The sequence below is a fragment of the Acartia tonsa genome, chromosome 9 (assembly GCF_053477335.1).
Source record: "Acartia tonsa isolate MP-2025a chromosome 9, ASM5347733v1, whole genome shotgun sequence".
Classification (NCBI taxonomy): Eukaryota; Metazoa; Arthropoda; class Copepoda; order Calanoida; family Acartiidae; genus Acartia; species Acartia tonsa.
In genome coordinates, this window is record NC_137268.1 from 33642433 (window position 1) to 33669601 (window position 27169).

Sequence of the window (27169 nt, forward strand, 5' to 3'; positions counted from 1 at the left end):
TTAATATTATTGGTTAAAAAGTTTGGACTTTGCATGTTTGAACCATCAAATCATTAATCAATTCATAAATTATCAATAAAACATACCAAGACTAATAGTATAAACCAAACAATCAAGATGAAAAATAAAGTTCCCAAAGTTTTTGAACCAATGAATGAGAAAATATTTATAAAGAACTTTGGGTACCAGCAAATTTTACATTCCAATGTCCCCTTGATCCATATTAAATCTACCATTTCATAAATTGAAGAATTTATTTATCAGTATAATTTAATTGTAAACAACAAAACAACAGGGAAGAAGGGGACATAAGAACTGTAAAGATTCTTAGAAATAGGAAAAGTTTTCTTTTGTGTGGACACTGCTAGTTTGAACCATCCAATTAAGATTTAATAAAAGACCAGTTAACTAATTAGATAACGTGTCTATTAAAACTTTTGGTACCAGTATAATTTATAGTCACATGCCATACTCGGCGAGGGTGAGGTAATAAAGAGTAGCTCACTTGTGACAGCGGGTCAAGGTATAATATACTTGAGCGTGGAGCTTAATAGCCCTAGTGGCTAAACAAAAGTGTTTCATCCTTCTTCATTACTACTTAGGTCCAAACACTAAGAAACAATGGCTACACAAACAAATAAACAGTCACATTTTTCCTCCCTTCTTGCCGATTTGCATGTATTTATCATGTATAAAATCAATTATTTATCATACATTGGAGGTAGGGGGCTTTGGACTGTTTATAACACTAGTCTAAAAAGTTCTATAATAATAATTTATTATTCGTTGGCTTATATTTTAGTAAAAATATTTTGTTTTGTTTATTCTAGGTTTTTTAAAAATGAAACTTATATGGAATGTGTCCCAGAAATAGAGAGGCCAATTGACTGTTTAATAAACTAGTCTCTAAACTTTATAAAGACATTTCTTATTCTTTGACTTAACAACTATAGGTACTTTTGAATAGTTTTGTTTTTGTCTGTTTTCAGGGGAAATTTAATTTGTATAGCAGCTATTCAAGACAGACGGCTGCATTTTTTGTGAAGATTCCCTAAACAATTTACTTTGTATATCAGTCAAGGTCTATAAATATTAAAATTATAAAATACGCAAGAAAGGTTTCAGGAATTAAAGAAATTCTTTTTAAAACTGCTTGTCCATATTCCCATCTCATCCATGTTATTGATGTTGTCATCCTTGTTTCTTTCTTTCAGGGATCTTAAGGGATAAGACAAAGGACAATAAAGTGATACATGTAGATTTCCACAAATTATGACAAGGAAACTAACCATTTCTTATGTAAAATTATTGTTTGATTATATGTTTGTAAAATATTAGTTTGAAACAATTCCATTAATTTTAGTAAAAGTACACAATTTTTTTGAGCTAACGTGGGTACTGGTGTGATTTACATCCCAATGTCCCCTCCCTCTTATAATTAGCAAAATAAATTTTAAAACGGCATTCTGCTTTTCAAAACAGGATATTTAAATAATTTGTATGATAGAACAAAAGATCCTAAAACTCTAGACAAAAAGTAACAGGATGTCTTTCTGTCTATATATAAGTGTATGTTTAACGAAGGAGGGAGGGAGTGAACTGGACATAGAATTGTAAATCATATCCAAAGTTTTATAAACACATTTTCTCATCCTTTTGATAATTTATGAATTGATTAATGATTTGATGGTTCAAACATGCAAAGTCCAAACTTTTTAACCAATAATATTAATCTACAGAAGGAGTAATCAATTTATCATCCTTTGTCTTATCCCTTAAGATCCCTGTTTCACTTTAATTGGTATGTTTAATAGTTATTTATTGTATGGGATTATTAGACAGCTTTTAGCAGATAGTAAAATAAAAAGATTAAAACTAGTTTTGTAGGCCCCGAGAGGCCGATGGCCTGGGCTAACAAAACTGGTATTGAGTTTTCTAAGCCATCACAGCCTACAATGTCAGTCACTTATAATGCAGCATATTAAGATAAATTAATTATGAGAAAAAAAATCACGCAACCTTTCTTTAAAAAAAACACAATCTTAAAAGTTAAATAATGTAAAAAGTATAAGTTTAAATGAAAAAAAGTCTTTAGTAAGTGCTATTTAATTTTGATGTTAAAGATTTAGCAAAAGACGTTTTATTGCTATGTTGATCAGAAATATGTTAGAATTCGTTGTTAGGATTTTTCTTCTAACCTTGGAAAGGCAGTCCTAAATTTGAAAATTTTGATTTTTTTAAAGCTTATAGTATGTATATAAGTTGTTTGTATCTTTCAGTGAAAAAAAATTTTGAAAAACAGTTTTTGTTTGTTTTTTATTAAAGATTTTCATATTTTTTTCATTTTTTTTTCAGAACTTAAAATTGAAATAAAACAAAAAGACCCCGCTGAAATATTTTGGTTTTACCTGGAATCATCATGGTTTTATGTCTATTTTCACCATACATAGGTCCCAGGGCTCGGCACTTACTTTTGTCTTGATTCAATTCTAGCCCACAGTGTCTTATGTGATATTTAAAAATCAGTAAATCAATTCTATCTATGTATATATCCTTGATATGTTACTATATTCTGTGACAAGTCCTTCAGTACTCTGGTTACAAAGCAAACTTTATTTTATATTTATACATTATTAATCCCATTGTTCTATACATGTATCCTTGATATGTTACTATATTCTGTGACAAGTCCTTCAGTACTCTGGTTACAAAGCAAACTTTATTTTATATTTATACATTATTAATCCCATTGTTCTATCCATATATCCTTGATATGTTATTATATTCTGTGACAAGTCCTTCAGTACTCTGGTTACAAAGCAAACTTTTCTTTATATTTATACATTATTAATCCAATTGTTCTATGCATGTATCCATGATATGCTACTATATTCTGTGACAAGTCCTTCAGTACTCTGGTTACAAAGCAAACTTTTCTCTATATTTATACATTGATGCATTACTAACCATTTTCCCATGTAGACAGATTTCACCCATTTTTTAACCACTCTAGTTTAAATATGAATTAAAGAAAGCTCAAAAATCGCATAGTTTTTTGTTTGGAAGATAGTACTTAGCCTAAAACTAGCAATTTTTTCCTTAAAAAATACACTAAATTAACCCAGACTTTTAGATTTATTACTCAGAGAGTTTTACATAAAAACTGACTTTGTTCTATGCTTACTTTATATTCCATTTTATTCTTTTATAAAAGTTAGTATGTTTTTTTGTATGTTTGTCCGTTAAGATCTCGCAAACCACTGATCTAATTAAGTTTTTTTAGGACAAATATGAAGCTACTGCCCCAAAAAAACTTCTTCTTTTCCTAAAAATATTTACCTATAAGCTTTAAACAAAATTTTCTTGTTATCATACATAGTTTAAGTTCCAAATGTATTACCTAGGACACTTTTCAGGGCCCATCCAGGAAGGAAGGTACATTACACTAGTCTCCAAAGTTTATAATAACATTTTCTTATTTGTTTGCTTACCAACTTTGGGGACTTGTATTGAATTTGATTAGTCGGTTAATTAATTTAAGGGGTAGTTTAGAGTATCATCATTGGGGATGTATATAAATTTATCAGCAATTGTCCTATCCCTTCTGATCCCGGGTGCCCATCATACACCAAATGTAACAACTTTCACAAAACTTTGGCCATTCCCATCTTGTTGAGCGTTGTGCAATATTTTTAAAAGCGAAGCTTTTCCAAAATTAGGGTCCACCCGTCCGTAATGGTTAGCTCTCTTCGTTAATTCAGACATGTTAGAATTGTTCCATAGAATTTAAATTTTGCATGGTGATTCCTGTAACGGTTCGGTTCGATTTAGGAAGCATAGCATATCTATAATCATTACAAAAAAAAGTCCGTACTTCCATTTCAAACATGTTGACTTTTAACTTTTTAACAACAAATTGTTATGTGATATGATTATCCTATTGATCTGTTTTTTGGAATTCCTATTACAAGCATGGGATAAGGGTTGTACAGATATTATGTACGTGACTATTAAGTATCCAAACCACTTAATAATCTCCCTTCTTACACAACCAGGGTAAGTTGTGTGAATTCTAATGTTAGGTACTAAAACTTATTATCATATTTTTCCATGACGGACAGGTGTATTCACACATATATTAAAAAGCTTTGCATTTTGTAATTGCATTACTTTGATTAGTATTATATATGTATAACTACATGTAATTATGCCTAGACTAATTAGTAAACTACTGTATACATTAATACAATTATGAGTTTTTTATGATGTATTATTTTTGTAAAAAATATCAGTATAAAGTTTTTTTTTATGAAAAATAGGTAAATATTTTTATCATTATTCCTACTAATCAAAATTTGCATGTAGCCGTAATTCCCCTTACAAATAAGCAAGAGAATCATCTCTATAACTCACTTTGTTTATTCGAGTAAAACACTAGAGGGGGAAGGGATTAAATATAGGTATGTCCCAACCCCGGGGACCCTGTGTCGACTTTCAATTGGGTCTTTGAAAATCAACCAATATCGTCGGGAATATTAACATAGCTACAAAAGAGCATAAACCAATTTGCTAGCAGACGAAAAAGGTTCCAAGGGGATCCAGGTAGCTGTCTGATTATACATAAATATTTATAGATTTATTTATAGGACAATGCATTCTCAAAATATGATTAATATGATTACCAATTGTTAAAATTACTGGTCGAATAGTTCTGGTACTTGTACAGAGCAATCATAAATCAACCAAAAACCCAAAAGTTTTTTTTTAGCTAATTTATAACCAAATATGATTAGAAATTGGGTGGTAGTATAATTTCCAGTCCAATGTCCCCTCCCTGCTTGTATAATTATGATAGTTTGTCATAAGAGAGGAAATAGATTATTTCTTTATGCCTCATCACTAAGTATAATGGAGAAAGGCATAGGTAATGAACATTTTTATCATTTTTAATTGTTAGACTCGTTCTTTCGGTCTCAAACCTTTGTAAATATAATTTACTTTTTACAAAAAAACTTCTGAAAATTGAATTAGTACCTAATTCCTTGAGTAAAAAATTTTCACGATGAAGACAAAATGTACTATTTTCAGTATGATTTTCTATACTGCTGCTAGGTTTCCGCGGATATTAAAATGAAAAATTATAAGATTAAACCCAGTTTTGTTAGGCCTGAGGGTCCAAATGCGCGGGCTACCAAAACTAGTTTTAATTTTACGATTTTTGTTTTAATACTCCTAGAAAATTGTCTGTAATACGATGGTATACATATTTTTTCCCTATGGCTAAGAACCGGTTCTAATACAGCGGATATTAGTCGGTTTCGAAGCCATACTGGAAAATATAATATTTTACAGTTACTTTGGATTTTGAGACAAAATATTTTTTTTTAAATATCTTAAAAGTATTTTTTTTACAATTACTTTCTTTTATCAATCAGTTTGCTTTGGAACTACCGCTCCCTGGTTTCATGAAATCTTAACATAACAGTTTGCTGTATCTTATTATCTGTTTTAGTCAGATTTGATATATTATAGTCTGTCTTTGCTATTGATTTTTATAAAAAAAAAAACAGTAATTTTATAGCATTATATATTTGAATATATTTTCATAATAAAAAGGATGACAACATCCATAAAAGCGAAGCTCTGAAACGGTAGGCCAAACGAACATTAAAACTTGTAGATTGCCAGAACTAAAAAACAGAATATAAATGTATAAGTCCAATTAAAGCGGACTATCCACGAACGAGAGCACATGATTCTAAGTACCTTCCAGCATTGATCCTTAGTATTTTCTTTCAGAATATAACAGGACACCATATATTATTAATATATTGACGAGAAAATTTATGTTTCACCATGTTTTTAGGTATTTTAATTGATTTTGAAAACTTTTATGAAGCTGATTCTTTTAATAAAATGGATATTTGATGATACATATGCGAATACTTGTGTTATATAGATTGTAAATTAATCCATATTGGCATTAATTTAAACATACCACGCTTGGACGCTCAGATGTCAAAACTTTATTTTAGTGTTTGGCCAAAATGACTTAGCAATTGTATCTGTAAGTACGTCTAATAACACCCTTTGCTATTTTTAAAATCCTAGAAAATTTGTTTTGCAAGAAAATTGCATAAATTCGCAACCTTTTTTAGAACCACTACATAACTCGAGTTTTAAAACTTTTTATATAAAATCCTTTTTACAAAAAATATCAATAATTACTTAATATTAAACCTGAAAGAAAAAAAATCTCATTACACGTGTTAATTTGCATGTTTTAGGTCTTTTTTTGAGGAAAGTATAACTTCCACATTTTTGACAATAATATATTTTTTTAACATTTCAAAGTAAAATATAATAAAACTTAAACGATTTTTCTTGAATTATCATTTGAAAATTTCATCAAACATGCAATTTAAGTGATGAAAATTTAATAAAATCATTTTTTGAATGTTTAGAATTACCAATTTTCTACATTTAAAACAAAATGTTAACAAAATTTAAAAACATTCTAATATATAACTTTAAAAATCAATAACATTTTATAAAATGATGTTTTAAAAAATAAATCATTAAAGGGTATTAAAATGCATTTTAAGTTGCTTAAAATTAAAACGAGAATATCTTTTTACACTTTATTCTTTGTAATAGAGATTAATCGTCATTTGCTGAAAATGAAACATTTAATAAACTAATTGAATCTTTTTGTGACCATGTTTAAACTTTTTAATTTTTACACTAAGGTGTTTTTTAATGAAAATCTTTGTTGAATTCTCTTTTGCGACAAAAAAAGAAAGGGAATTTTTTACTATTTCTAGGTTATCTTATGTAATTTAAACTATATAATATGAAATAATTTTTAATTGTCTTTCTTTTGAGCCACAAAACACTGTAAAATGTAACATATATGCAAAAATAACAATTTTTTTAAGGAATATTATAATATCCTTATATGACATTGCGTCAGAGCTTATTCTTTAGATCATATGTTCATGAAAAGTAGTCATAAACTTGGAGGGTTGCGCTATTTATTAGAATATTAAATAAACTTGAATGGTAAAAATATAAGCATAGTCTTTGTCAATTTAAATGCTTTAGGTATATTATTCGGAAAGTTAGTTAAAAAAGAGAGAATTTGCTGTGTATACTGTTGAAAGACTTTCAAAAATGTAAATTACAAAGCAATCCTAAAAGATCGGGTCGTAGGCGAGTCTTAGTCGGGGGTTTTCTGATAGCAAATATTGCGTTATTGGTATACAATGTAAAAAAAAAACATTTTAAAGAAATTCTTTAAATAAAACCCAACATGTATTGGCAGTACAAACATCTTAATGCTAGCAGACATATGTTTTTCAACATTTGCAGAAAACTATTTCCACAAGAAAAATTATTCAGGTTTCTACTTCACAATTTTAAATATTTCTTTCTGATAAAATGTTTGACATATATCGTATAATCATTTACCAAAAAAAATATTTTGATAATTTAGATTTCAGAGAAGATTAATCCTTTCAAAAAACTAAGACGACATTTTGCATCTTCTGTCATGACATTTTAGAAAAAAATATAAAAAACCTAAATTTAGTATGAAAACTATTTTTATTGATTTTTCTGAAGGTATTATCGTATTCTGTGGCTTTGTTATTATCATTTACTTATATCGAAAGTGCCAAACATTGTACCCTAACTTATTCATTTAATAAAAAATCAACCGTGATACATATGAGATATAGTAAATGTGCTTTTGACTTTTTTTTAATTTTTATCATTTGACAACATGGACAATTAAAGACACCCCAAACTCAACAAAACGTTTGATAGAATTTTATCAAAAAATGGTGGACATTTTTTTACTTTTCTTCCACTTGAAGTGGTGAAACATAAATTTTCTCGTCAATATATTATTTATTGATACTGACCTATTATATTCTGAAAGAAAATACTCAGGATCAATGCTGGAAGGTACTTAGAATCACATGCTCTTGTTCATGGATAGTCCTCTTTGCAAGTAAATTTGTTACAAAACTGCTTAAATACAGGATACTGTTTAAGGACATATTTCTAACATTGTACCTTGTTGTAATGGGAATCAGTATTCCAATCAGATTAATAGGATGATTAAAGGGGGGGGGGGGGGGCGAAAGTGACACTTTTTGAAACCAAAACTAAAAGTCAAAGGAACTCAACTAAAAAAAGAGTTACAGATCTGACATTTTGCATGGCAGTTGCTTTATAGGGGTACATGGAACTGTAAAGAAACGGCGTCGCAACCGCCGAAAACCGCCGAGAAAAGGCAAAAAAAAATTCAGCGGGAAACGGCGGTTTTCGGCGGTTGCGCCGCCGTTTCTTCACAGTTCCATATTTTACCCCTATAAAGCAACTGCCATGCAAAATCTCAGACCTGTAACTCTTTTTTTTAGTTGAGTTCCTTTGTTGACTTTTAGTTTTGGTTTCAAAAAGTGTCACTATCGCCCCCCCCCCCCCCCCCTTAGTTGTTGATAAAAAGGTTAAAAAAGCAACATGTTTAAAATTGACATACGGACTTTTTAGTAATTATTATAGAGTTTGAATTAACGAAAAGAGCTATCCTTTCCGGACCTACGGACGGACTGATCCTAATTATAGAAAATATTAGCTTTTAACAAGCATGATTATATCAATAAAAGCAAAGCTCCAAAAACTTTGAATCATAGAAAATATATGCTTTAATATTAATATTGTGTCATATCGTCCTAAGAATTTAAATTTCTGCACTCTTATGCAGGGATCTTAAAGGGATAAGACAATGGCCGATGATTTGATGAACATCCCCAATGATGAAACACAAAATTATCCCTTCTGTAGATTAAAATTATTGGTTGAAAGTGAAATGTACGGAAACTCAACGTCAACATAAAGAACCAAACAAATAAAATTCAATAAAAGTTTCCAAAGTTATGAATCCAACGAATAAGAAAACGCTATTATAAAACATTGGGGACTAGTTTTATAAACAGCCTAATGTCCCCTACCTTCCTGAATCAGTTATGTGTACGCTTGATCTTGGAGAATTTGTTTTCTGACCTATTTTGTATTTGTTCATTTTTTATAAATGTGAAGCATCTCTATAATATCAGGTTTCCACATTTTTACATCTTTTTTTATCTCTCTCTTTCTTTCTTTTTCTGTCCTTCCTTTCTCTTTCTTCCCCTTCACTTTTCTCCCGACATGTATTAATATCGTTTCAAAAGCTTCGCTATTATTGGGAATTATCGTCAGTAGATATTATTTTTTAGATATCAATGTTCATATTTTTTTATGCTTCTTTGAATATTTTTTATCCTTGTACGCTTTGAGACTGAGACAAATAAGGGAATCTTTTAGCATGTGTTTTCAGTATAGAACAAGGATAACAACAATCATAACTGCAAAGCTAATCAAATCATTATTACTATAATTTTTGGATCATGAAAGAACACGAAGTAGCGGTTTTCGTCTTATTTTTACAGTAGCTTTTGATATGTTATTTTAGGTTAGATTAGGTAGATGTTATTGAATGCCCCGAAGGGTTAAAGCTCCCCACAGAGGATAGAGGATAGAAATAGGAGAAAAGTTACTATGAAAATACGACGAAACCCGCTACTTCGTTTTATTTCCCTGATCCTAATTTTTTATATCTAGACGAAATCTATCCTAAAACTACTTAAATATATGATGCATAATAAGGTTATAAATTTTAAGAGTTAATTATAGAGATGCTTCGCACTTAATCTTGTGTCTAATCGTCATTGGAATTATTATTACAAAAATCAAGTAAATCATACGGACCTGCATGTAATGATTATTGAATTGCTACGCTTTCTGAGTTGTACCTGACTGGTACGGGAATCAATCCGACAAGAATGTAAACGAAAGAACGATTAATGTGTAAATCAACGATAAGAGCTAATAGTTAATGACCGACTTTTAATGTAAAAAAGCGCCGCCTTTGAAAATGAAAACAGAGATCAAAATTCAAGATACAGATTTTCAAATGCTTTTCTATAAACTTGTTTTTTTGGTGAGTGTTTGTTTGGTTAGCTTTTACATTCTCAAGCAAAAGGGTTAAATAGCCATAAACCATTCCAAATCTTTAATTTCAAATAAATCAATCTAAATCCATTCTGGGATCTGAAACTTTCCTAAAATTGAAAAATTAATAGGTTCAGAATCTAGCAAGATTTTAACGGACCTGTTACTACCCTGTTATTAGAAAGGCTGCAGTATGTGTCATTAATAGATATAGTTGCTCTTATTCTTAAAAGCGAAGCTTTTCTATAATTGGGGTCGGTCCGTCCGTCCGAGACAGATTATGCTATTTTGTTAATTTAGGCATGTTAGAATTGTCCTATCGATTTCAAACTTTGCATGGTAATTCCTGTAGTAGTTAGGTACGATTTAGAAATCGTAGCAACTCCATAATCATTACCAGAATGTCCGTACGTTCAGTTTAAACATGTTGATTTTTTACTTTTTAACAACATTTTGATGTGATCTAATTATCCGATTGTTCTGATTTTTGGTATACTGATTCCTGGGACAACAAACTACAATACTATAAGCAAAGCAACTCTATAATTAAGTCTTATAATGTAAGTATGTCCATAAATATTATCACGTATCAAAATGTTTTTCAACAAATTCACTCACAATTTTCCTTTTCTCTTATTCATTTATTTTCTGATTATTCAGTTCTGACACTATAGGTACAAGTGTTACTGTCCGTTTGTCCAACCGTTTCGGAGCTTCGCTTTTATGGATGTTGTCATCCTTGTTTTAATTGAATTCATGTAAAAATAAATTAAGAGCGTAAGAGAATCTTTAAAATACTTTGAAATGACGTAAAATGAATTTAATAGAAATCTTTGCTTCAATTAGAATTTGATATATCAGGGAGGAGAAGGACAATGGCTAATTAATAAATCTTCACACCCTACTTAAGATGCAGGGAAGGAGGGGACACATTGCTGTTTATTACACTAGTCCCCAATATAATAACGTTTTCTTATTTGATGACTCAGCAACTTTGGGGACTACTACTTATTTTTTTTGGATGTTTCATTAAGTTGTAATGTACAGAAGAGGTAGTTTTGTGTATCATCAATTTATCGGCCATTGTCTTATCCATTTAGATCCCCGCCTAAGATGTCCATGGCAAAATTTGGTTCACTAAATTAAGTTCAAATGCATTTCGTGCAACTACCCCTTTAGAATAAGTAAGTACCAGGGATATTAAGGTATAAGGCAATAAAAATTTCGTTTAAGATATTTAAACAAAATTACCTATTGTGTAGTTTATAGGTTTTAAGGTAGGTATAATTTACATCCCTATGACTCCTCTCTCTCTTAAGAAAGAATTTTTAATTTTAAAATTCTATTGAAAATAAATTTGCACATAGAGAAATAAAGTACAAGCAAATAATATATTATAATGTTATATTTAATTTTTAATACATTCATGACAAACAAAATTACCCTTTCTGTAAAATAAAATTCAATTGTTGGTTTAAAAGATTGGATACTACTAGTTTGAACCAACCAATCAAGGTTTAATTAAAGTACCCAAAGTTTTTAAGACAAAACGCATGAAAGAGTATGTTTCTTGTTGGAACCAGTATAATTTACAGCATCCCCCCCTCACCACTGATATTTTTAAAGCTTAAAATCTCAAAAACTACTGAACTGTTTAGAATTTCTAATTTTGGTAAGCTTCACATAGGTCCTGTAATGGCTTTATGTTATTTTATTTTCAGATTTAAGTCTTCATGTTGTGGTTTTCAGCTATTTTTCAATCCGCTTTCAGCCCCTTCGAATAAAGAGCCACTATTAACTTCATATTATTAAACATTTCGTATTTTTTTACTTTATTGACTAAATACCTATCCAACTTAATAAATAATTAAAATCTTTATTTGAAAGATGTTCGAATGTTGGTTTCCATTAATGTCCGCATATTTATTACACTATCAAACCATTAGTACAGAAAATTATTAACAGAGCACAAACTACACCTTTTCTTAATTATTTGTTATAATGTATTTTCCATTATGGCTTCGAAACCGATTAATATCCGCTGGATTATAGCATGTTCTCAGCTATACTGAAAAATCGTATAGCATCGTATTACAGACAATTTTCCACGAATATAAAAATAAAAATTATAAATGTCAGTTTTGATCTAATAAGTTTTCATTTGGTGCATTATTTGCCAAATGTACCACTTTTCTGCACTACCTCTCCGATTTTGTTAATACTCTATATTTTGGTCCGTTGGGTCATTCAAGGATGCTGGATGGCCAAAAAAAAGTTTCAGAGTCCCTGGATGTCTAGATATCTAGCTATCTATGAAGGTAGGTAACAAAAATGTAAAAAACACCCATTTTTTCACAATTTTAAAAATTAATTTTTTCATCAATCTTACATCCAATCTATACATTTTATACACCAAAATGATCGTTTATTCATGTAAAAAGCGCACATAATGCTATTTTGGCCAAAACTCTAATTTTACAGGGTGTCCAACAAAAAGTGTATTTTGGATATCTAGCGTAATACCCAAAATACCTGTCCGAAAAAAATCATTTTTTTTGGCTTAAATCCTGTGTTTTATCTGTGTGCATATGTGGTATATAACGGTTCGGACCACCCGGGACTATAAGGTTGTCAAATTTCACTTTGGGACACCCTGTAAATGTGATTTTTGCGTCTGTAGAGCTAAAACTTGGTCCAAATTGGCTATTTTTTTCAAATTACTCTAATATGAGTCTTAGTATGTTTGGCCATAGTGTTTTCTGACCAGATCAATATTTTCATATTTTTTGGACACCCTGTATTTTCAAAAAAAGAGAAAATTTTTTTTTGTTTTTTTTAAAATTTTTTTTCTATTTTTAAGTTACTTAAAACTGTCATATAGATACAGATTTTGACTAATAACAATAATATTTGCCTATTTTACAATTTTTTACACTTTTGGGACACCCTGTGCATGTTTTTGAAAAATGATGGTTTTTGCCCATTTTTGGGGGGAAGGAGTCGTTTTAGGGCCATAGACTATTTCTTCATTTTTGTAGAACTTTTCAAGACACATCATTTGTTATTTATGCAAAAACCGCAAAAACCGAACCGTTTTGCCGTTATTCACCGCCAAAGGCAGAATTTTTTACGTTTTTTGCCGTTCCCGAGGTTGTAATGGGCATTTGTGGTAAGAAGACGTTGATTTATCAAGATAACTGTGAAATACTTTTATTTAGGCATTTTAATTTACTAAATTTCATGTGAAGTAAATTTTTTTGTATATCCAACCGATTTTTGTCAAAAGGAATTTCAAATGCACATGATTTATGTTTCTTTAATCACTTATGTTATAGCAATTATTTATGTTATATTCACTTAATTTTCTTGTTTTAACAATTGAAATCCATCTTGACGAAAAACGGTTAGCTGCACAAAAAATTTTACTTAATATGAAATTTAGTAAATAAAAGTATTTTAAAGGGATTTTGATAAATCAACGTTTTCTTACCACAAATGCCCATTACAACCTCCGGAACGGCAAAAACGTAAAAAAATTCCGCCTTTAGCGGTGAATAACGGCAAAACGGTTCGGTTTTTGAGGTTTTTGCATTAATAACAAATGATGTGTCTTGAAAAGTTCTACAAAAATGAAGAAATAGTCTATGGCCCTAAAACGACTCCTTCCCCCCAAAAATGGGCAAAAACCATCATTTTTCAAAAACATGCACAGGGTGTCCCAAAAGTGTAAAAAATTGTAAAATAGGCAAATATTATTGTTATTAGTCAAAATCTGTATCTATATGACAGTTTTAAGTAACTTAAAAATAGAAAAAAAAATTTTAAAAAACAAAAAAATTTTTTCTCTTTTTTTGAAAATACAGGGTGTCCAAAAAATATGAAAATATTGATCTGGTCAGAAAACACTATGGCCAAACATACTAAGACTCATATTAGAGTAATTTGAAAAAAATTGCCAATTTGGACCAAGTTTTAGCTCTACAGACGCAAAAATCACATTTACAGGGTGTCCCAAAGTGAAATTTGACAACCTTATAGTCCCGGGTGGTCTGAACCGTTATATACCACATATGCACACAGATAAAACATAGGATTTAAGCAAAAAAAAATGATTTTTTTCGGACAGGTATTTTGGGTATTACGCTAGATATCCAAAATACACTTTTTGTTGGACACCCTGTAAAATTAGAGTTTTGGCCAAAATAGCATTATGTGCGCTTTTTACATGAATAAATGATCATTTTGGTGTATAAAATGTATAGATTGGATCTGGATGTAAGATTGATGAAAAAATTAATTTTTAAAATTGTGAAAAAATGGGTGTTTTTTACATTTTTGTTACCTACCTTCTTAGATAGCTAGATATCTAGACATCCAGGGACTCTGAAACTTTTTTTTGGCCATCCAGCATCCTTGAATGACCCAACGGACCAAAATATAGAGTATTAACAAAATCGGAGAGGTAGTGCAGAAAAGTGGTACATTTGGCAAATAATGCACCATTTTAATAACCGCGGAATGCGGTCTATACGATGCGATAAATAACTATTTACGCATATGATCGCTATCATATAAATGATATGCGGAAGAGATAGCATACCCTAAATGTTAACACCTTTTCCTAGGGGTCTATAGGGATAAGGCGATGACAGATAAATAAATCTACATCCTTAATGATGATACATAAAGTTTCTCCTTCTGTTGATTACAGATAGTGGTTAAAACGTGTGGACATTCAACTTAATGAAGCAACCAATTAAAATTCAATGAAAGTCACCAATTTGTTATTCTAACGAGTAATAAACTTTATTATAAAACTTTGAGTACTAGTGTAATAAACAGCGCAATGTCCCCTCCCTCCCTGATGTTAGCACCTTTACCTGAAATGTGAATTGATCAAATATTCTTCTTTTCTTACTGACATTTACTTTATTTTAACCTTCACAATTATATTTCCTCATTTAAACTAAAAATAAACAATTAGAAAATTCCATAGATCATAAGAAAATGGACGGTAAATTCATATCTATACCTCCAATTATGATCAACATAATAACCCCTTCTTTCGAAAAAAAAATAGATACTGCTGGGCTGGTTTTTATAGTAACTACCAGGGAGGGTGGATATTGGACAGAAATTTACACTGGTACCCAAAGTTTTTTTTATTGAATTAATAGTGTCCAAATTATACTATCAATATTTTTTATCTTTAAAAGAGGAAGTTTTGTTTATTATCATTGGGTACCCATTTAATACACAGTTCAATGTCTGTTTTCACCCTGATAGGATTATAATATATTCTATAGATGTGCCGAAGTTTTAACAAAATAAGACCTTTTAACAGGTAGAGGGGACATTGGGCTGTTTATTACACTTGTGTCCAAAGTTTTCTTATTGGATGGCTAAATAACTTTGGGGACTTTTACTGAATTTTGATTTGTTGGTTTTTTAAGTTGAGTGTTCAACCGTTTCAATTCAAGGGGTAATTTTGTGTACCGTCATTATTATTGGCCATTGTCTTATCCCTTTAGATCTCTGCTTTTTGGTGTCCGCCCCAGTTTTGTTTTAGTCGGTTTATTTGAACACCCGTTCAGTTTTTATTTCAAGCTTTATCTTTGTTTTCTTTACAACTTTGAATATTTATTTAGAAATTCTATGATAGCTAATAATAGCTTCTTTATTAGGGGCTATTAGCAACGCCCCTAGCATCTAGAGATCCTGTATTCACGAAGGGCTTCTAATCGTTTCAGTAGTTATTGAGATCTTAAGCTCCAGACAAAAAATCCTCTCAACTTTATATAATAGAATAATACAGCTTGTTAACAAAATATAAAAATTATTTCTATAAAATGTAAAGCTAAATAAAGGTTAGAAGGGCCCCGCAGGGGCTAAAATTTTCTCTCAGAAGGGGGCTGAGACAGGGTTGTCGAATTGGGCACTTTTTTTAATATTGGGCGGCCCAATTGCCCAAAAGGGTTTTAGGCGGGTTTTGGGCGCCCAAAAGTAGTTTTGGGCACCCTTTTTGGGCAAATGCCGTAAAAAGCATATAAAAAAAGGATATAAAATAGCCTAAAACCATACCTAGACTTATTATTAGAAGTAAAATAGCCTAAAACCATCTCAGGACCTATAAAGGCTCCACTGGAAAGGAGAACCATATCGGTTCAGCAGTTAGCGAAATCCTTCTCTAGATACAAAAAAGCTTACTAAATTATATAGTTAACTAGCGGCTACGGCCCTAGAGGCCTCTAGGGGCACTTCAGGAGGGGAAAATCAAAGGGGGGGGGGAAATGTGGTGACTCGTGCCACGACATACCAGCAATTTTATTTTGGGTGCTACTCCCTTAGTTTTAGAGATAATTGGATGAAATCTTTTGGGCTGGGTCAGTAATTACCCCAACTAGAGGTATCTTTAAAAAAAACGGCGGCGGGACCGCCACTCCCGCCGCCCGCCGCCGTTTTCCGCCGCCACCAAAAAAATTTTTTTTTTGCATTTCTCGCCGAATTAGGCAATTTCGAATCATTTGAGACCATGTTATTTTTTTTTTAATTTTTCCCCTTACAAGCAACCCTGCGGGGGGACTTAGTCATTTTTTTCAAATTCTCGTATATCAAGGTATATCTAAAATTCAGTACTTCTCCTGTGATTTTGAAGATATTGAAAAAAAATCTTTTTAGGTTGGTAAGTAAAAAATATTTGAATGAAGGAAACGGCGGCGGGACCGGCGGGACCGCCGTCCGCCGCCGTTTTCCGCCGCCAACAAAAATTTTTTTTTTGCATTTCTCGCCGAATTAGGCAATTTGGAATCATTTGAGACCATGTTATTTTTTTCAAAAAATTTTCCCCTTACAAGCAGCCCTGCGGGGGGACTTTTTTTTTCAAATTCTCGTATATCAAGGTATATCTTAAATTCAGTACTTCTCCTGTGCTTTTGAAGATATTGGAACAAAATATTTTTTGATGGGTCAGTAATAAATATTTGAATAAAAAACGGCGGCGGTACCACCGCTCCCGCCGTTTTCCGCCGCCAATTTTTTTTTGCATTTCCCGCAGCCGTTTTCCGCAGCCGTACCTCTGCCATTAGTTACTGACCTACCTAAAACTATTTTGTTTCAATATCTTTTAAATCACAGGAGTACCTACCACTGAATTTAAGATATTTTTTTGTTGGCGGCGGAAAACGGCGGCGGACGGCAGGGCTGCTTGTAAGGGGAAAAATTTTAGAAAAAAATAACATGGTCTCAAATGATTTCAAATTGCCTAATTCGGCGAGAAATGCAAAAAAAAAATTTTTTTGTTGGCGGCGGAAAACGGCGGCGGACGGCGGGAGCGGCGGTCCCGCCGGTCCCGCTGCCGTTTTCTTAATTCAAATATTTTTTACTTACCAACCTAAAAAGATTTTGTTTCAATATCTTCAAAATCACAGGAGAAGTACTGAATTTAAGATGTACCTTGATATACGAGAATTTGAAAAAAAATGACTGTCCCCCCGCAGGGTTGCTTGTAAGGGGAAAAATTTTTGAAAAAAATAACATGGTCTCAAATGATTCAAAATTGCCTAATTAAGCGAGAAATGCAAAAAAAAATTTTTTTTGGTGGCGGCGGAAAACGGCGGCGGACGGAGGTCCCGCCGGTCCCGCCGCCGTTTTCTTCATTCAAATATTTTTTACTTACCAACCTAAAAAGATTTTGTTTTAATATCTTCAAAATCACAGGAGAAGTACTGAATTTAAGATATACCTTGATATACGAGAATTTGAAAAAAAAAGTCCCCCCGCAGGGCTGCTTGTAAGGGGAAAATTTTTTGAAAAAAATAACATGGTCTCAAATGATTCCAAATTGCCTAATTCGGCGAGAAATGCAAAAAAAAAAATTTTTGTTGGCGGCGGAAAACGGCGGCGGACGGCGGTGGGGGGGGAATAATTTTTTTTTTTTTGGGGGGGGGGGTTGGGTTTCCGCCCCCCCCCACCCATTTTTATTTTTAGTTTAAAAAAGTTTTTGAGGGAGTGTAATTTTTTTCTAGGGGCGATTTCTCTTAGGAGAGTGGTGGTACCCTCCCCCAAAATAGTTATAAACCTTCTCAGAACCAATGAGAAGCTACCCTGTTAAGGAGAACCCGATCGGTTTAGCGGTTAGCGAGATCCTTCGGTACAAACACACAGACACACAAACAAACAGACACACATCCTGTTACTTTAGTATAAGGATATCACCCAAAAAATAGGCTCGTCCCCCTCTTTTTTAACCCCCTCCCCTTTTTCTCTCCCTATAAAAGGGAGATGCCCAAAACTGCCTAAAAGGACCTTATATTGGGCGACCCAAAACCGCCCGCCCAAAAGCGCCCGCCCAAAATGACAACCCTGGGCTGAGAAGTTGCAGTTGTAGATTTCGGGTAAATTGCTTGTAGTTCGATAAACCTTTATAATTTTTAACATTTTTTTATCAATCCAAATTGAACCGCCCTAGTTAAAACTCCTTAAACATAAAAAGATAAATATAAAAGATATTTTAAAGCTTTTCTTTCTATTAATTTGATAATACTTACTATTTCGCAAGAATTTATATTAAGATGTCTTCGATTTATTAAATACTTCCTGTTTCCTTATCTTTAATTTTTTTTACCTTTATCTCTTCAGTAGTTTCAACTTTCATTTTAAAAAGCAAAGCTTCTTTACGTGTAGTGGCAGTCCTTACGTCCATCAGTACATCCGTCAGTAGAAAGATAGCAAGAATAAGTTACAAGATTACCGTCTAACATATTAAACTTTGTATTACAATGAACACTTAGGCACCACTAAAATAGCCGATATGCTGTTTTGTGAAAATAAGATAGCTTAGTATATAAGTTGCATATATTATAAGAACATGATTTTAAAGTCTTGATTTTTTTAAAATTACGTGGTAAAAATTAAATTTCTTTAAAAAATATGGCCTATAGTTGTAGTAACAAATGAATTGGAAAAAATATGTAGCTCATTAAATTCAAGTTTTTAATGCATTTCAGAGTGTTTGGCTAAATTACAATAAACTACAGACATTGTTAAAACTCATCTGTTTTAAAATAATTGCAATTGTGGATATATATTGTCATCCTTGTTTAATTATCGTTCTTATTCATACAATTTCAGACTAAAAAAATTATGTACTAGAGCCCAAAAATGTCCTTCCTGAAGAAACTCGGCAAGCAGGCGAGCAAGACGTTCGACTCCATGGGGGATACCATCGACAAAGGTAAATTTGTTAGAAGCGCAGCTACTCTATATAAACTCTTGTTCTTTATTGGGGTGGGGTTCTTCTTCGATTATAAGACATCATCTAAAAACCCAACGGTATTAAACGCTTGTTATAGGATGTGATTCTCCAAAGCCAACTATTGGAAGGATGGTTAAGTAACAGAAAACCAACCCTTTGATTGTACTATATTTGTCTGGAAATTATAATTGTGCATGGTAATGAGTTGCACCTGTTTACGGATCAAGACATTCCTCCCTACTCTCGCTATTTGTGTCGAACAATATCATCTTTTATATTATATCTTTTTTTATATTATGGAAAGAAAACAAAGGAGCGGGTTTAGTCGTATTTTCACATAAGATTTTGATAGGTTAGTTTAGGTTAGATAATGTTAATTATTGCCCTGCAGGGTTAAGAAATAGACCCCGCTGGGTTAGTCTGTGAAAATACTGCGAAACCCTCTACTTCGTTTTCTTTCCATTTTAATCATAATTGTTAGATTGCCATATTCTTGAATTCCTGTTGTTTTCTAGGAATTGTATTAACTTTAACACACACCTATAAAATTTCTGAGAAATTGATACAAACAAAAAATGGTAGAAGTACCGACCACTCCTTAAAACATATCATTCCGATTCGTATTAAAATATTTTTTTTTCATTTTAATTGTTTGTAATATAGTTTTGCCCATATCAAGCAAAATATTAAAGAACATCTAATCTAAAATATGGCATGTTAGTAAATATAAGTTTATTTTCTGTATATTTTTGGTAATATTTTCAATGATCATAATGTATCTTCGCTATTAATAAGATAGAAACAATTTTGTATATTTTTACCAGTGTGACAGTGAAGGGGGGTGCAGGGGTAACTCATCCTCTTAGTTTTTACTTTAAAAAGGATTGGCCTTTTTCACACTACTTGCTAATTCATCCTTTTTTTTACCCATTGAGAAAAAAAATTTAAGTCGTAATTTTGGGTGTAAAATTTTCAGGCATCATAATTAATGACGTTGGTATTATCCTTTTAGGATTTTTTTTCAATTTTGAAAATTTGTAAACAACTCCCCCTCCCCCCCACACAAAAGTATGAACTCTGGCCGCGGCGATCATTACCCTTGCCTGCCTAGCCATAGCGCTCGGCATCCTACCCTGCCTATCCGCGGGCGCTCGGCATCCTACCCTGCCTATCCGCAGGTTCTCGGTTCCCTAGCCTATAACCTAACCTAACCTAAATGTTTAAAAAGTTATTGTTCTCAGAGTCTTAGTTCTGTCGGGGGGACCAAATTTTCAAAATTGAAAAAAAAAGAGTATAACGCCATGATGTCTCTTTAATTTCCATACAAATATATTTATTAAGATAACAATACATTTTATGACTGTTATTTTGAAAATCATATGGCTTCTCCACTTGCTTCTAGGGGCTGCGGCGTAAGAGGGGTTGGGGGGTACACGCTTGTTTGATATTTTTTGTGAGGAGGGGTTGGGGGGTATCATATAGTCTAAAACCTTTCCTGAACCAATCATTTAGCAGTTAAGGATATATTAGTGGATAGATAGGTAGACATCCTGTTACCTCATAGAATATCATTTTTCATATTTTTGCCTGTATAGAAGTTTTAAAAAGTTGTTTATTATGTTTTTATCACTTGTTTGTTCCTTACATGAAATAGCTCGAGAAAGAAACAAGGACGTTCTTTTACAATAGTTTGAACTCACGGCTTTAAGAAACGATAAACAGTAAAAAACATATTACATAAAATTACTTATTTATGATTTATTTTATTATTAGCTTCTAGAGTACCTAGCTTTATTGCTAAAATAATAAAAAGAAATTTTTTTTGGCTGAAATTTCGTTTTTTTATCAAGTTTTTAATTCTAGCTTTTATTTGTTCAAAGATTTTCCCATTATGGCTTCAAAACAGATTAATATCCACTGGATTAGAACTAGTTCTTAGTCTTATTGAAAAATCATGTATCGTATCATATTACAGACAATTTTCTACGAATAGTAAAATGAAAAATACCAGTTTTGTTAGCCAAGGCCTTCGGCCCCACGGGAATAAAAATATCGAAATTAGTCTTATGACTTATAGTTTTACTATCAGCGGAAAGCTGTCTATAATACGATGCTATATATAACTTCTAATTTGCGTATAGTTGCGTCAATATTAACTCTAATAATAGTAATATAACCCTTCCTGTTTCAAATCTATTTAAACTTTCTCTTTCTATAATTATCATATGTACTATTTGTGCGTACAATATGTATAATTATATGCGTCAATGCTTGGTTATTCTTGCGTAATACTTTGTCTTGAGAAGTTATTTTGTTTATAAATGTCCGTCCGTCTATCTAAAGAGAAAAGGTTTTGCTTTTTAGCGAATATACCTATTGGTCCTGTGGTGGTTTTAAACTTATAAGAGTAAGGTAGGGGTTTAAGGAAAGATACCCTCACCCTGAAAAAAACTTACCCCCCTAAAAAAATTCTTTCTTTTTAAAATTAAAAAAAGTTTAAGTCTCAAAGGCTTGGTACAAAAAATTATTTTTTTAGATAAAAATCAAAAGAGGGGAGAAATCTTCCCTGAAACTTTAGAGGCTAAGGGCAAAGCAATAAGTTTATTTATAATGTAAATACGAATGTACATTAGTGTATGGAAATAAGGCACAATCACACACCGAGCGGTTCATAATAAACATTTCACTTCTTTGTACAGCAAGAAACTGTGCTTAAAAAATTGAAATAAAATTAAAAAATCATCAAAATGTAATACTAAATATTAAAGGAATTGTAAGGTTAACTAAAATATAAAAAGATGTTGAGTTTATGTTTGTCTGTCTGTCTGTCTTGTGCTTTGAGTTGTACAAATCGACATAATTCTACCATCTTCCCATTAGGAGTCCCGCAGGACTAACAATGGATTTACATTACAAAGATGTAATAACAGGGATTTAAAGGGACATCCCCAATATTGATATACAAAATGACCCCCTTCTCTTGGTTAAAAGGGGGGAGGCGGATGTGCCACTTTTTAAAACCAAAAGTAAAACGTGCATGATCTCAGCCCATAAAAAAATTACAGCATTAAAATTCGGCACAGCAGTTGCTTTTGTGGAGAACAATATGGAACTGTGAAGAAACGGCGGCGGAACTGCCGCTCCCGCCGTTTCCCGCCAATTTTTTTTTTGCTTTTTCTCACCATAATAGATAATTTTCAATCATCTGAGCAAACTTTTTTTTCATAAAAGTTTCGCTTTATTTTTACTTGACACTTGTGAGATTTTAAATTTTTTTTTCTCTTAATATTGACATGTTTGAAATATTACAAGTGTCATGTGAAAATATACCTAAGGAAAATTTTTTGAGAAAAAAATTCGGCGGGAAACGGCGGTTTTCGGCGGGAGCGGCGGTTCAACCGCCTTTTTTTCACAGTTCCATGTTGTTCTTCACAAAAACAACTGCTGTGCCGAATTTTAGAGCTGTAACTCTTTTATGGGCTGAGATCATGCACGTTTTACTTTTGGTTTCAAGAAGTGGCACTTCCGCCTCCCCCCTTTGTGGTTGAAACGTTTGGACATTCAACTTAAGGAACCAACCAATCAAAATTCAAGAAAGAAAAGTCCCCAATTAGTTGATAAGCTAAAGAATAAGAAATAGTTAATATAAAACTGTGGGGACTAGTGCAATAAACAGCCCAATTTCCCCTCTTTCCCTGTGTACGAAAGGCATTTAGAAGCGAAGCTACTTTATTAGTACAAATTTTCTGTCAAGTAAGAAATTTTCTCGGCTACTAATCAAGAAAAAGGCAGAAAAGATTACAAAAATTCAAGAAAATAGTATATTTCTCTAGGGTTTATATTGCGTTATACCTCTTATGGAGCGCGGAGGTTGTGGACATTGAACTCTAAATTTTATTGGCCCCCAATGTTTTATAAACAATTTTTCATCAATATAATTTTTATTATTTATTATTTTTTTTAAAAACCATAGAGGGGAAAATTATGTTTTCATATTTATTGGTGTCTGTCGGGGCTAACAAAACTGGTTTTAATCTTAAAATTTTACATTTTAATATCCGCGGAAAGCTGTCTATAACTTATACAATGCGATATAACTATTACTATAGTGTACAAACTGCTCACCCCTCCCTCACTTTGATTCCGAAGACAAGGTCACATTTAATTGTTATACATTAAAATTTAGAATTATATTTATTGACTTCGAAATTTAACTAGAATTGTATTGTTCTGAATGTAGCGAAGCAAAATAAGAAAAACACTTTCTTATGTTTGATTATATGATATCTTAACTATGATGAATATGATAGAGGGTAGCGAAACAAAAACAAGTAGGCAAGCAACTATTTTGATGGGGAAAAATTTATCTTATGCCCGGTATCCTTATAGTAACAGCATATCTGTCTGTCTTTAGATTAGATTAGATTAGATTTATTATTCTTGGGTGTACATACATAGAAAAAAAAAACAACAAAATAATAAATGAATTAAATGAATATTATATACATTTATATATACAGTCAAATTTTATTGATATGATTAATTTATAAAAAAATTTTCTTCCCAAATGGCAGTTTCCTAAAAACTAGGAAGTATGCAGTAATGTGTATTCACACATTGTTTTCATACAGGCCATATAAATAAGACAAAAAAAATAGAAAAAAAGATAATAAGCAATAAATAAAATCATATTGGAGAGGAAAGAATGATAATAGGAAGGATTGATTAGGACATACAAGTCTCACACCATTATTGCAATAATAGAAATTAAAAAAAATTTTAACAAATAGATTTTGATTGATTTATCAGATTTCAAACAATATTGAAAAGAAATATAATTTTATCTACATTCTTGACATAATGGGTTGTTACACACTAAAGTTAAGCTTGATAACAAAGATTCTTTTAGATTTTTTATAAATTTTTTTCTTGATTGATTGTGGGTTAATAAATCATTATTACAATGGTTATTCCATAATTCTTGGAAATGATACTTAGGAAATCTTTCAATAGATTTAAACTTCGGTTTTTTAACATCAAACATATTAGAGTTTCTAAGATTTCTGGTATGTAATTGATTACGGCGAAGCCATGTACCTTGAAAGGAACTTGGTAGCTTACTGTTTATAAAATCATACATAAATAATAATTTCAAATAATTAGCTGATTCATGTAAAGGAAGGACATACATTTTTTTAAATAAAGGCATTGTGTGTGAGATGTGTTTCTTACTAAAAACAATTCTTATTGCCTTTTTTTGCAATTTAATTAATGGGTCCATAGTAGATTTTAGACCACAACTCCAGGCAGGTAAACAGTAAAGTAAATGACTATTTATAAGTGAGTGAAAAAGCATTTTTTTGCTATCTAAATTCAGTATATGTTTAGCTCTATTTATAAGAAATAAGGAACTAGAAATCTTTTTACGTAAATGTTCTACATGATATTTAAAATTTAAAGAAGGATCTATAAATACACCTAGGAATTTAATTGCAGGAATATTGCTACTTGAATTGACATAATTTAAGATTTTTATTTTCTCAGGATCAAACTCATTTTCATTGTTAAAGTTTAGCTTAATATTAAGAGCATTCCAATCAATAGTATTTTCATTTTTATTAAATATCATGATTTTAGTTTTATCAGGATTTAAGCTCATTTGATTACTCCTAAACCAATCAGATATCTTTTTAAGTTCATTGTTTAATTTCAGTTTTATCTCTGTAAAGTTTTTACCAGAAATTAAAAAATTACTGTCATCAGCAAATAATAGGGTAAATAAATCAGTACAGTTTTTAAGATCATTTATGTAGATTAAAAATAGAATTGGTCCTAAAATAGAGCCCTGTGGGACACCTCTATCTATGTTCAGCTTTGTTGAGTCAGTGTTGTTTACATGTACAAATTGCTGTCTATTACTTAAATAATTTTTAAACCATTCAAGTTCAACGCCATTAATGCCAATTTTTGACAACTTTTTAATTAAAATAGAGTGTGGAATTGTATCAAAACATTTTGCAAGATCACAGAAGACTCCAATTACAGTTTTATTATCATTTTTTGCTTCAGCTATATAATTTAAGAGGTGTATCACGGGGTGTATTGTAGACTTTTTTGATTGAAATCCATACTGATGTTCAAAAATGATATTATTTCTAATCAAATAGCATGACAGTTGTTGATAAATGACTTTTTCTAAAACTTTTGAGAAAATAGCTAATAAACTTATCGGCCTATAGTTTGATGGATCAGCTTTTTCATTAGAATTATTCCCTTTTAACTTAAAAATAGGTATAACTTTTGCGATTTTAAATTCAGAAGGTATTTTTCCAGTTAAAATAGTTTGGTTAATGACATGAGAGAGAGGAAGGGCAATAACAGAAATTATTTTCTTCAAAAAAGAATTTGACAGGCCAAAAATATCCATACTTTGTTTATTTCCCATTTTTTTAACAATATCTATAACTATATTTGGGTTTATTGTATGCATTTTAAAACTGGAATTATAATTAGGTATATAGCTACACGGATCAATGTTAGAAGGATTTATTTTAGATGATATCTTGCTTGCTACAGAAGTGAAGTGTTCATTCAATTTCTCAGAAATTTCTGCATTATCTAAATATATAGCATCATTAAACTTCAATTCATTGATACATGTTGCTTTATCTTTTGTTTTTCGGATTGCATCTCTAATAATATCCCAAGTTTTCCTCAAGTCAGATTTACATTTTTTTAGCTCATTGCAATAATACAATTTTTTAGCTGTTTTTATTGCACGATTATAGACATTTCTATATCTATTATACATCCTAATATTATCAGCAGTTGGTTCATTAATACTTAACGTGGACAATTCAAATTTTTTATCTCTACATCTCATTAAACCATCAGTCATAAATTTTTCAATTTTATGTATGTTCTTATTAATTCTAATCCTTTGTAAAGGAAAAGAAAGTTCATAAAATTCATTAAAAAGCTCATAGAATTTATTAAAACAATTTTGGGGTTCTAAACTGTTAGTTACATTTTCCCAATTAACATTTCTTAATAGATTGATAAACCCAGTAATTTTTTCTTCATTAATATTTCTTGTAAAAAAATAAGATTCTTTACTTGCTTTATATGAATAAGGTGTTATTGTGAAAATTGGGAAATGATCAGATATATCATTTAATAAAATTCCTGAATGAAAACTATTATCTTTTGCGTTAGTAAAAATTTGGTCAATACATGTTGCTGATGTCCTAGAAATTCTTGTTGGTCTTGTTATCAAAGATAAAAAACCATTTGCAATGCAATTTTCAAGGAAATCATTTGTTTTTTCATGACAGTGATACTTTAAGATGTCAAAATTAGAATCTGTGAAAATGTAAGAGGCACATTTAAAAGACATTAATTTACTTTGTAGGTTAGAAAAATTATCAATAAAAAAATCCATTTGTTGAGATTCAGTAAATCCCATTATAGAAGTATTAGGCCGGTAGACATTACTCAAAACAAATTTTTCTTTGTTATATTCAAGTTGAATTGTGAGTGACTCAAATAAGCCTTCTTCAAATGTTGACAATTCATTCAATATTTTGAATTTTAGATTTTTATGAATATAATAAGCTATCCCGCCGCCCCCTTTATTCTTTCTACATTTATAGATAAATATATAATCATCTATTTTAAATATATCTTGGTCATAAATAGTCCAGACTTCTTGCAAAGATATTACATCTATTGTAACTTTATTTTCTTTTAAATAATCTATATATTCTTTAAGCTGACTAAATTTACTATTAAGACTCTGAATGTTCCAAGAAAGAAATTTTAATGTTTGAAATTGCTTACATTTTTCAATAAATTGTTTGT

The 27169-nt window shown here is 31.1% G+C and overlaps 1 protein-coding gene across 4 annotated transcripts in view; it reads left to right on the forward strand.

Annotated features, from left to right (window-relative positions):
- Positions 1-27169, forward strand: part of LOC145328821 (uncharacterized) — a 323279-nt gene that overhangs the window by 228142 nt on the left and 67968 nt on the right. For 3 of the 4 annotated variants that reach the window (XM_080172722.1, XM_080172721.1, XM_080172723.1), the window contains exon 2: positions 19184-19288. The exons of the other annotated variant lie outside the window; for it this stretch is intronic. In XM_080172722.1, the coding sequence (XP_080028848.1) occupies positions 19216-19288 (73 nt within the window). In that variant the 5' untranslated portion in view covers positions 19184-19215. The remainder of the gene's footprint in view (positions 1-19183; positions 19289-27169) is intronic. 4 annotated transcript variants of the gene reach the window in all.